This window comes from Sphaeramia orbicularis, chromosome 14, assembly GCF_902148855.1.
Source record: "Sphaeramia orbicularis chromosome 14, fSphaOr1.1, whole genome shotgun sequence".
NCBI classification, from domain to species: domain Eukaryota; kingdom Metazoa; phylum Chordata; class Actinopteri; order Kurtiformes; family Apogonidae; genus Sphaeramia; species Sphaeramia orbicularis.
In genome coordinates, this window is record NC_043970.1 from 6,809,572 (window position 1) to 6,822,247 (window position 12,676).

Here is a 12,676-nt window from a genome sequence, read left to right on the forward strand (position 1 = left end):
ATTCTCTTCCGCTTATCCGGGGCCGGGTCGCGGGGGTAACAGTCTAAGCAGGGATGCCCAGACTTCCCTCTCCCCAGACACCTCCTCCAGCTCTTCCGGGGGGATCCCGAGGCGTTCCCAGACCTCGGGAGGAGACCTCGGGGAAGACCCAGAGGGAGATAATGGGTCAATAATGTAAAGCGCTTTGGGTGTCTAGAAAGGCGCTATATAAATCCAATCCATTATTATTATCAAACGCTCAACTGTTTGTACAATGTTTCTTCATTCAAAAATAGTCTTTCTCAGAGACACACATGCTCACACAATAGGGTTTTTCCAAAATAAAAGCCTTAAATGTGGTAAATCATCACTTTAATGCTCAATTATTCATACAATTTCAATTCATGTTTCTAACTGATTCTTTCTCTCACATACAAAACAAATGCACATACATACAGTAGGATTTCCAAAATAAAAGTCTCATTTTAAAGGTGATGGTGGTTTCAGCAGAGGGTCGCTGGTGTTCTGTACAGATGTAAGGAGGACAGACACTAAAGGGTGGGACGGACAGGTGTGAGTGGAGCTGAGGTGTGGACGGTCACGGGAGGCGGATCGCGGGGGAGGCGGAACACCCGGTGCGAGGTCCCGCCCAATGCTGCTTGCAGCTTTAGTTATTATTATTATTATTATTATTATTTTCCCGACACCACTTTGAACTGGATTTTGACCCCCTAAACATGCTCCAAAACTCACCAAATTTGGCACGTATGTCAGGTCCGGCAAAAAATTTGATAAAATGCAAAAATTAACCCTGTAGGTGCCCAAATGGGCTCCCTAGTGCCACCTTTGTCAAAAAACATGGAAACCACCATAGCGGCCAGCTGGAATGTCCAAGAGACATGAAACCAATGCCAAAATGTTCCTTACATCGAGCACTACAAAAAATATAGGAGGACGCAATGATATATATATATATATATATATATATATATATAGATATATAGATATAGATATATAGATATATATAGATACATAGATATATATAGATATATAGATATAGATAGATAGATAAATAGATAGATACACACACATATATACGTGTGTGTGTGTGTATATATATATGTATATATATATATATATATATATATATATATATATATATATATATATATATATAATATGTGTGTGTGTGTGTGTGTGTATATATGTGTGTATATATATGTGAAAAAATGAGGGGATGATAAAAATGTGAATGGTACACACACGCACACACAATAAAGTTTTACAAAATCAAAGCCTTATTAAAAATGGTAAAGCATGAGTTTTACGCTCACCTGTTTGTACAATTTCAAGTCACTCAAACGTATTCGGTCTGTCACACACACACTTGCATACACACACAGTTGGCTTTTCAAAATAAAAACCTCATTAAAAGGTGATGATTTCAGCAGAGGGGCGCAAGTGTTCTGTAGGGATGAAAGGAGGACGGATGCAAAAGGGAGGGGGCTGGTGTTGGGACGGAGAGGTGTGAGTGGAACGTACTTGTCAACGGCCACGGAAGGCGGAAGTCACGGGAGGTGGAACGTATGGGAGGCAGAACACATGGGCGGCAGAACGTACAGGAGGCAGAACTAACGGGAGGGAAGTGGAACGCACGGGAGGCGGAACGCACGGGAGGCGGATCGCCCAGTGCGAGGTCCCGCCCAATGCTGCTTGCAGCTTTAATCTTTTTATTATGTTTTTATTGCATTAAGTTACTGTACAGCACTTTGGAAACCTTTGTGTTTGTTTAAATGTGTGTTTTATAAATAAAAATTGATTGAATTGGATTGGATGACCCAAAAATAGAAGTACATACTTAACAGTGATTTTTGTGTACTGTGATACCCCTACTAACTGCGCATATACATGAGTTCAAACCAATCACTCTAGAAAGTTGTGTTACAGTCTCACTGCTGCTGGAGTCTGTTGGTCTTGTTTTACTCATTGTTTTATTCAGATTCAGACGTGTGTGACTGAACTAAAAAGTTGCTTCAGTGGCAAGAAATTGTGTCAGTTTGTCCATCTCTATTTTTATTACCTCCGCCAAGGAGGTTATTTTTTTGCCAGGGTTTGTTTGTTTGTTTGTTTGTCTGTTTGTCTGTCCGTTAGTGTGCAACATAACTCAAAAAGTTATGGACAGATTTGGATGAAATTTTCAGGGTTTGTTGGAAATGAGATAAGGAAGAAATGATTAAATTTTGGTGGTGATCGGGGGTGGGGGGGCCCACAGGGGGGCCCATTTCCAACAAACCCTGAAAATTTCATCAAAATCTGTCCATAACTTTTTGAGTTATGTTGCACACTAACGGACAGACAGACAGACAGACAAACAAACAAACCCTGGCAAAAACAACCTCCTTGGCGTGGGGGGGGGGCCCACGGGGGGGGCCACTGATCAGCCTTGGCGGAGGTCTGCGCTCTCCGAGTGCTTCTAGTTTATTTATGTGTTTTTTAATCTGCACAACACTTACACGTGATGAGGGCTAAAAGTCAGGTAATGGTTGCTAACACAAACCCTATTCTCTTGTCTCTTGTTACAGTATTGATACAGGTGAGAGCCCTGTTAGCAGTGGGCCAGCGGCAGCCATGGACCAACCACATGTCATCCCCAGCCAGGGAGACCTACTAGGTGACCTCCTCAACCTGGACTTGGGCCCCCCAGTCAATGTGCCCCAGGTCTCCTCCATGCAAATGGGTGCAGTGGACCTGCTAGGAGGAGGCTTGGACAGCTTGGTGAGCCGGAACATTCAAATAGCCAGTAACAGGGAAAGGCCACATTGTGGTAAACGTGGTTTAAATTCAGTGTATCAGGAATAACAGGGTTTAGGCCCTTTTCCACCAAAAGCCCAGGAACTTTATTACCAGGAACTTATTTGGGTAAAAGAATTCCTGGTAATTGCGTTTCCCCCGCACCCCAAAGTTTAGGGTAATTTATTCAAATCAGGTTGATGATGTATGAGGGAGCAGTAAAAGAAACTACAGTACAGTTCATGTACATTCACAAACTAATCTCTAGCACAATAAAATGACACAGTACTTTAAGTAGACAGTTTGGGTTTAGCATTTACTGGTTGTTGAATCACTTAATCCATCTGGAGTACATTTTAAATGAAGTTAATCATCATTACATAACCTTAATTTCTATTTAAAAAGGGACTGCAACCGTTGTAGTCCTTTAGTTTCTTTTAATCCTGCATAAGTTTCTTCTTCTTTTCTTTTCTGTTTCTTTAGGCTTGTGTCTTACATTTGGCTCTGACAGCTTTTACTCAAACCTCGCTCGTTTCATGTCGGCGAGTCAAAGTCCATCTGAATTTCCTCCTCCGCAAAAATGCTCAAAAGAGCCTGGACCTGGTTGTCCATCTACTTGTCGTAGCTTCTCTTTTGGTCCATTTTCCAAATTATCACAATACAAAGCTTGTGGAAATTAAATAAAGAATGGATTAAATAGTGGCTGGTGAACAGAATGTGGAAACGCTGTGAGTGCAGTCCACCACTCAGCGTTCTGCAGTGCACAGCCCCACCCCTAAGAGTTCCTGATAATCTGAAAAGTACTACCTCCCTACCAAGAACTTCTTCGGGGAAAGTTCGGGCCGGGGGAAAGTTATTTACCCGGGTAATTTTCGGTGCAAACGCACTGGGGCTTTTGAAAGTTCAGGGTAATTCTCAAAGTTCCTGCAGTGGAAAAGGGCCTTCTGTTTTAGGTGCTACCTGTGATGAAGGAAAGGAAATGAAGTGAAACCTTCTGTTTCTAAATGTTGTACCTAATATTTGATTACATTAATGATAAATTCGTGTGTGGGAGGGTTCCTCATGCTTTTGCTTTGTTGTCACTGTTATCAGGGGTAGTCGGGGAAGAAAGAGGGAGGGGGGGTTACTTATCATTTTCAAGTACGGGCATATACTTGCACATAGGTGGAAATTTCAGCATTAACACAAAATATACAAAATGATTAGGATAAACAGCAATAAGATATTAAGTGATTAAAGTTGTGATGTGAAAACGTGATTTTGCATGATACTGCAAATTTATCTGAAGATGCAAGAGAGCATAATGTGGTACTACCTAGATGTGTTTTGAATTTAGTTTTTTGTAAAATGAAAAAAGGTGAAAGGCCAGATGAAGAAGAAACAGGACTTGAACATGTAGTCAAACCAAGGATCTTTTGGTTTGGAGACCAACCATATAACCCCCACACTACCTGTGTTAACCACCGTTAGTAATCAGACAACTTCTACAAAATCATAGTCACGCTTAAATTTTAGTATTTGTTAAATTTGGTGTTTTTTCCCAGACATCAACAGAGGGCACCGATAGACCAAAACTAACAAACATGTTGATTAAAAAGGTAACCTTGTTTTTAAAGCTTTGTTGAATATTTACTTTTAAAACTGAACGGTATTTGAAAGCCATCACATTCATGGATTATTGTGCTATTCTAAATTGGCCCTGGAATAAATCCTGATTACTTTGGCATACCAGCAAATGGATTCCCCACTGGGAAGACATGGTTTTCACACACCATCTATAAAGATGAGCCAGTGACCCCATATCAGTCACATCTCTCTCTCTCTCTCTCTCTCTCTCTCTCTCTCTCTCTCTCTCTCTCTCTCTCTCTCTCTCTCTCTCTCTCTCTCTCTATATATATATATATATATATATATATATATATATACATACAGTCTTTGTGGGATGTACAGATAAATATTAATTATTTTTTAAAAATTTGGAATGTGTGGAAATTTACATTTTATGTAATGAGCCACATTCACATTTTTGTGCTAATGCTAGGTGCTGTGCGTATTAGGATGGGTAAAATGCAGAAAGCCCACCAGGGTAATAAACCAAGTTGCTAACCACAATGCCACCAAGGTGACCTTTTAAACAAAATCAGACAAAAAATGTTTTTTGATCAGACACTAAATGAAGCAAAGATGCAGATATGTTGAGATGATGAACCAAACCATTTCAGTGTAAACATGTTTGCAACCTATACTCTAATTTTTGTTGCTAATAACCTTGCAGTAAAAAACATCTTTTATCTCAAGGTAAATACTGTATTATAGGACAAGAGATTTTCAAGTCAATAAATATTTTACAATTGTTATAATTGTTTTCATAGCTATTGTTTTGAAATGGTTGCCCCAAAAGAGAAAACTAATAGTTCAGTTAAATCAAAATAAACTATCCTATCCTGTCGGTGCTAATGCTAGAAAATGTGTGTGTATACTAGGATGGGCAAAAACCAAATATCCCCACAGGGATAATAAAGCAATTTAACCTCTAACCTTTAAATTACCATAATGTAAAAGTGTTAATCTCACCTAAGATATAAACTTTACTATGACTTTATTAAGACAGGGTCACTTTATTAAAGATTGAGGAAACTTTTTTTGACATTGTATCCTAGAGAGATAAACCTGATTTCAGTGTAACCGTAACGTGATAGGAAAGGTAAAGACTATGATTGCACTGTTATGAGATTCACACACCTTTCCTTTATCAGTGATAAATTGGTAAAAGAGAGCTATCTACATCAATGTGTAACATACTATGCGGGGATGGTATCTCCCAGGAAATGAGGGGTCCTCTTGGATCGGCTGTGGTGGCTAAGAATGTCTCTGTCTCTGTCTTTGTGTGTTTGGTCTGTCTAATGTTTGGATGCTGTCTTTGGGGCCCTCTCCTGTAGCTTGGGGGAGACCTGGGCGGAGGTGTTGGGGGAAGTCCAGCAGTAAGTTCAGCCCTTCTGTTTGGTGGTCTGCCTGACTGCATGCTGCATGTTCTCTGAGTTTGACCCCAACACATGCATAGCTTTCACAGTTCTTAACTTGGTTACACTGTACAAATCTTATTTACTTTACTGTATTGCTTCAGTACTTCACATGTTTTACTTCAGTGTTTTACATGTATTTGCCCATTTGCACTCAAAAAATCAAGGTACCATTTGTATTTTTGGGTAGCTTTAAGTGTTATTTTTTGTCACCCAACACATGTTACTACTCCCCACAACTCAGGTGAAAATGTGACACCTGTGAAAACAGGTGACATTAAATTAAATGAGATAATTTATTCACTTCCACTGCCTGTTCTCTGCAAATCAAACCTGTATGAATAATTCTTCTTTCCAATGTAATGTTTTGGCCAGCTGTGTGTGTCTATATATATATATATATATATATATATATATATATATATATATATATATATATATATGTGTGTGTGTGTGTGTGTGGATTAATTTCATTTAATCACAATTAAATATCATTAATTTTTCATCTATATTAATCACATTTCATTTTGCATGAACAAATAGACTCAAGAAATAAGGAAATAAATATGCACTTCACAGGTTTGTCACAAGCTGGGTTACTCGTTAGCTGAAGTGCTAGCAGAATCCCCAACCAACGTATGCTTCGTGTTAATCTGATATTTTAAGCTGGAAGTGCTTTGGTGAAAAGAAAACTCTTTCCGGCTGAGTGTGTATAATACTTTATGTTGGTTGACTGTTCCATCTTGGGTTTTTGTACTCAAATTTCCCATCCAGAGGGTTTAGCGTCTTCCATCTTCATGGGTTGGTTTTGCTGCCTGTATGTATGTATGTGTACATATATATATATATATATATATATATATATATATATATATATATATATATATTTGGACTGTCTGTCTTTAGGAAATTCATAGAGCAATTTAACACCAAAACAGGTTTTGGTCTGGTGGAAACATAAGGAAGTCAGGATGATTTTTGGGCAGTGCAGTACAGTGGCAGGAAAAGTATGTGAACCCTTTGAAAATTCCTACTTTTTTTGCACAAATTGGTTGGAAAATGTTGTCTGATCTGCATCTAAATCACAAGTACAGACATTTTTTGCCATCTTTACCAAATAACTAAAACAAAAAATTTTGGTATTTCAAGTCTTTACTGAACACAGATATTAAACACTCACAGTTCTGCTGTGTTACCTCACTGCAAGACGGTCCTTGGTTTGATTCCAGGGCCAGCCAGCCTCGACCTTTTTGTGTACATTTTCCATGCTCTCCCTGTGCCTCCATTGGTTCTGTCTGGGTACTCCAGCTTTCTTCCGCCATCCATAAACATGCACCTTAATAGGTTCATTGGTCAGTCTAAATCAACCGTAGGTGTTCATCTGCATATACCATGGCTGGGGTACACTCCAGCACCCCATGACCCTCGCAAGAATTCAGTGGTTCAGAAAACAAATGAAATTGGTGCTGGAAAAAGTAAGTGAACTCGTAGGTTACTGAGGCCAAATAATGAAATGAGATTTGAGCTAGGTTTGTACCTACTTTGACGTATAAAAAGAGGTTCAAACTTTTTGTGTTTATTATTCACAAGAAATCACCTGCTGATTCTTTTTATTTATTTGTTTGTTTTTGTGAACCATGCCTCACAAAAAAGAAGTTTCCCAGCCAAGTTGACTCCAAGGCCACAATTCAGAACACCCAGTGAGGTTAAAAAAAGAACCCTAGAGAACAGTTAAAGGTGTGAAGGCATCACAGGAACAGGTAAAAATCTCCATTCATGAGTCTGCCGTATGTAAAAGATTAAACAAGCCTGATGCCTATGGCAAGACAACATGAAGGAAACTGCTGCTTTCCAAAAAAAAAAAAAAAACATCACCACTTGCCTGAGTTTTGCTGAAGAGCACCTTGACACTCCTAAATGGTATTGGCAAAATGTTTTGCGGACTGATGGAACTAAGGTTTAAATATTTGGGAAGAACACATAGTGCTATATGCCCTAAAGGGGGCATCATGGTATGAGTCTGTTTTTCTGGAAAACTTGCCACTCTCAAGGAGAAAATGAATTCCTAAGTTTATCAAGGTATCCTACAGGATAATTTTAGGGTGGCTGTCTGCCAGCTTGAAGTAAATCTATAACAGATTGGCTGCAGAAAAAGAATATCCACCGCCTTCTGAAGTGTCCAGTCAGACCTGAATGCATTAGAGAAGGTGTGAAATGTTTTAATGAGAGCTGTTCACACCAGACATCCTTAGAATATGGCTGAGCTGAAGCATGTCTGTAAGAAGGAGTGGTCTAAAATTCTATTATGCAAGTCTGATCAGTAGCTGCTGGAAGCGCTTGGTTGAGGTTATTGCTGCCAAAGGTGGTTCAACCAGTTATCCAAACCAAAGCTACACTTACTTTTTGTAGCAACAGTATGAATGGTTTATAGTTGTGTTCAAAGACATCAAATAATTTAGTGTGTGGTATTCAGTTACGAACACTGGGCCTGATGTAAGCAAACCATATACAAACACAGTGTCTCTTATTTTTGTTTGTATCCTACATATTCTCTTATTTTGTTAGTGCCCATAGATTTGTTTGATTCACCAGTGTTTACTTATTTTTGTTCCTACTCCAGATAAGTGAAAACTTTACAAGATGTTTTGTACACTCTTTCTTTTACTGGATCCCTTTTTTTAGTGCTTTTACCAGCAAAACAAGAGCCCACGTCAGAGACTGTTGTTTTTTTTTTTTGTATCAAACCACTTTCTTCTGATCTTTGAAACTTTGCGTTCCTCTGCTCACAGTCACAGCATCACATATGTGTTTCCACTGTTTTTTTTTTGCTGTTTTTGTAGCACCAGTACTGACACTGAAAGATGACACATTTCCTTTGTTTGATTTGATTTAAATTTCACTGCTGCTAAAGTTTTTTTTTTCCTCCTACCCTTTTTTGATGGCATCTCTGAAATTGCTGACGCAACAGGTGAGACGACGGTTTGCACACAGCACATTAACTGTCCTTTTATGGTATTTAGTGGGTGTCGCATATGCTAACTGGTCACACCCATATTATTTAAGAGCACATTTGGACTTGAGTCATCTTATTTTTTTCCTCTTGAAAAATAAGATATATAAGTGAAATTTAAGAGAATGTTACAGCATGAGACCCATGGTGTTCATCTATGCAGATCAGATCATATTTTATGACAAATTGATGTAGAGAACTTGGAAATTTCAAAGGATTCACGTGATTTTTCTTAGCGATTTAGTTAATGGGCCAAAACATGTAAAACCCCAGGTAGACTTCTACAAACATACCTATCATCCACAGCAATCATTGTTTCATTTTCTGACTTAATTGCATAATATTTGATGGGTGACTGCTTTTAGCTCTTTGATGGTAAATGAAATGTGTTTGTGTTATCATGGTGGTTCAGGTAGGACAGAACTTCATCCCATCATCTGTCCCCAGTACTTTTGCTCCGTCACCCACACCAGCTCCTCCTGCTGTGAGCAGCGGCCTCAATGACCTGTTTGAGCTCTCCACAGGCATGGCCATCACCACTGGAGGCTATGTCACTCCAAAAGCAGTGAGTCCACACAACTCAGCATTTGTAGGGACACCACAATTCATGTCAGTGTTGAATAAATGCACACTGCGGGTACTCTAATGCTCACCCTGCAATAAAGGCAACTTATGATAAAGACACTGATCTGAAAATCAGTTTTGGCTTGATAACAACCACTACAATTGTGAGAGGGTTAGTTAGTTTTTCTACAGTAATCTACGAGCCTCTTTTTCCTCTCTTATTTTTTTTTTTTTATATACACAGCATATCAGTGTTGAAGAAATGTTGCAATTTAAGCTTCAACTGTCATTCTTTTCCTTTAGAGCTGTGTCCAGTGTCAAACAATGACATTGTCTATGTTTTATGACTTTGTCACTTTTTTTAAAATTTACTTTGAAAGACTCCAGTGACTCACTTCTCCATCTAATGGTCACATACACTACATTCACAGTGACATATTGGCCTGTGGCTGTGAATAAACTCAATAAACATGTCTGCAATAAAATATTGATATCCTTAGCTTAACATCAGATCATTTTTTCTAAATATTCTAATGTCAACTTTTGGTTATTTTTCAAATATTACATATTGTTGCTTTAATGTACACTGCATGCGGTAGAACTGACTGCAGCTGTGTATTACAGGTATGGCTTCCTGCAGTGAAAGCTAAAGGCCTAGAGATATCTGGAACATTCTCTCGTCGTCAGGGCCACATGTACATGGACATGACCTTTACCAATAAGGCTCTGCAACACATGACTGACTTTGCCATCCAGTTCAACAAGAACAGGTCAGTGAAAGCATGACCGGAGATCATTCCACCCCTGACCCATTTCAGTGGCTGGAAAATGTCTATACATCCTGTACTCTGACAGAGGTACAGATATGTGTATAAAACAGTCTTTGGTAAAAGTAGCCGTGTTGCATATACTGTGAAATGTTTGGCCAGTATTTGTGTTTACTCATGTTGAAAGCCATTAAGACATTCTAACTTCAAATCAAGAAGACTACATTGTAAATAATAAAAATATATTTACTCTAATGTGTAGATGAGGGATTAAAGTTCTGATCAGGGATTAAAATTCTCCGTCACCACGACGGATTTCCGTCAAATGGAAAAATTGAGGGAGGAAAAAAGTCATATTGAAGTAACTTGCCCACGTGTTTCGCGGAGTCCAGTCGGCACCGCGATCCTGTCCTGGGTCTGCTGTTCTGAATCTGCAGCGCTCCGGTCTACAGGTGTTTAACACAGGCACGCTATGCACAGGGGGCTAATAGGTTTAACAGTGATGATAATAAGATGACTTCTTTATTTTTATGTCGGGAGGAGAGATTGATGACTATTTATCTTTGGAAGGAAACGCTGCTCATTCTGTGCCTCAGAAACACATGGACAAGGTCAGCTTTACCGAAGTTCAGCCTCCAGACGCTAACTTTAGTTTAGTCCTAACAAGTAGCTTTCATTATGAAAGAACCACAGCGAAAAGGTAAGAAGACAGAACTGATCTACATGTACCTTCATGTTTGGGTTAATAGCTTATCTCCTCTTGCCGGTATATGACTAGTGTGTGTGTTTGTGTGTATGTGCCCTTCCCGTGCGTGCGGCTGTGCACGCCGCGGGCCTTACGCGGTTACGCGCCCCAACTGCATAAGTGCTTTATTTTGACCCGTTTAGCATCTTATTTCTATCTGTGTGGTACAGTACGAAGATAAAATTGAATGAATGAGTAACACCCTTGGTACATTTTCCCCAAAATTCATGTGCTGTTGGAGTTATGTTTTAGGAGTTCCTAAATTGTTAAATAAAAAGTTTTTCACTCAGTTTTTGCAGTAAGGTTTTCTTCTAGTATTATTTTTCACTTGCTTCAAAGGTTTTCATACCCTTTAAAATTAACCAGAGAGCACCAAAATTGACCTGAAGCTTTAAAAATTTTCTGGGGGAGGACCCCCAGACCCCCCACCAATACCACTTATGCAGGGCCAGATTAACACTTCATTGTACCCTGGGCAACAATATTCAAGGGCCCATCATCACAACCCCAGGATCCCTATAATCTGGCAAAATACAGAATAAATTCCAGGAATATATGTAAACATACCCCATACTTCAATATCTAACTATTATCAATTGCATTTTGATGTACAAATGTGTAAATGCTCGTAGAACTATAAGTGCACCACTATAGCCTCTTGTCAAGGCCACTCACTTGCATATGATGATATGAAAACAAAACACATCATCATCATCAGTATAATCTAAAATTGATCCATTACATTAGAAAGAGAGGGAAGTGTCCTCCATTTTCACAAAAAATAAATAAACCATTTCCAAAGTATCCAGTATTTATTTAAGAACACTTTTTGCCAACACAAATGTATTGAATCGTCAGAAAAAGCCACAAACAAAACACAAACAAAATCTGATAGAATCAGATATGAATTTTAAACAGAAATCCCCTTGTCACCTCAGAATTCAACAAGAGAGTTAAGTAAGTGCAATGTAAACATCTTGAAATCTGCTTTTTCTCAACAATAACATATCTCAACATTTTCATGGAGCCCACCACAAGGAAAAAATAAATATAATGCAGTATAATCTGCTAAATAAACATTTAGTCCCAGTTTAAGTTTTAAACAGAAAACACATCACAATTCAAGGCAGTTCAAGGCAAGGGTTAAACATTTTAATACTAAATACTACATATACTAAATACTATAAACCAGTGCCGGCTGCTCGTCTTTCAGACAGGGGAAGCTCACTGTCGGCTTACATTTAAAAAAAAAAAAAAAAAAAAAAAAAAAAAAAGAATTAAGAAAATGCTCAGTAACCTTATCGTACCAAGTAGGCGTCTTTTTCAGGGACTGGACCAGTGTCCTCTCAATATCAGCAGAGCTAGGCTGCTTAGATTGCCTTGGCTCATTGTGTTGTGGGTGTCAGACTTCAGCCTTTTTAAACTACAGATGCTCCTTCACCTCGACCTAGGCGACAGTTTTGATTGATTTAAACTATCTACAAAACGATATTAAACTCGAACAAAAAATGATTAAATTATGGAACTGAAACAAGAAAACGTGAAAATTATGTTAAACTGAAACAAGGAAGTACAATGAGTGTGTTTTATTTACAGTGCAAAAAAATGAACGAGTAATTTCGTAGTACTTTCTCTCTTGATTTCACAGCAGAATGCGCGATGTTACTAAACTGAACTGTGTCAGTGAAGGAGGAGATCTGAAAACAGCTGTCAGTCAAACGGGATTCAGCCTTTCGACCGATCCTCCAATCAGCACGTGGGATTCTGGCATAGCCCGTTCGAGCTCCGCCCACAGCTCCAT

General features: G+C 38.8%; 1 protein-coding gene across 1 annotated transcript in view; it reads left to right on the plus strand.

The window, feature by feature from the left end:
- The window catches only part of LOC115432855 (AP-1 complex subunit beta-1-like), a 114,079-nt gene that overhangs the window by 82,645 nt on the left and 18,758 nt on the right, over nt 1-12,676 (plus strand). Inside the window, 4 exon segments of the mRNA XM_030153908.1 lie at nt 2,562-2,754; nt 5,709-5,750; nt 9,212-9,364; nt 9,988-10,133. Of these exon segments, the coding sequence (XP_030009768.1) occupies nt 2,562-2,754; nt 5,709-5,750; nt 9,212-9,364; nt 9,988-10,133 (534 nt within the window).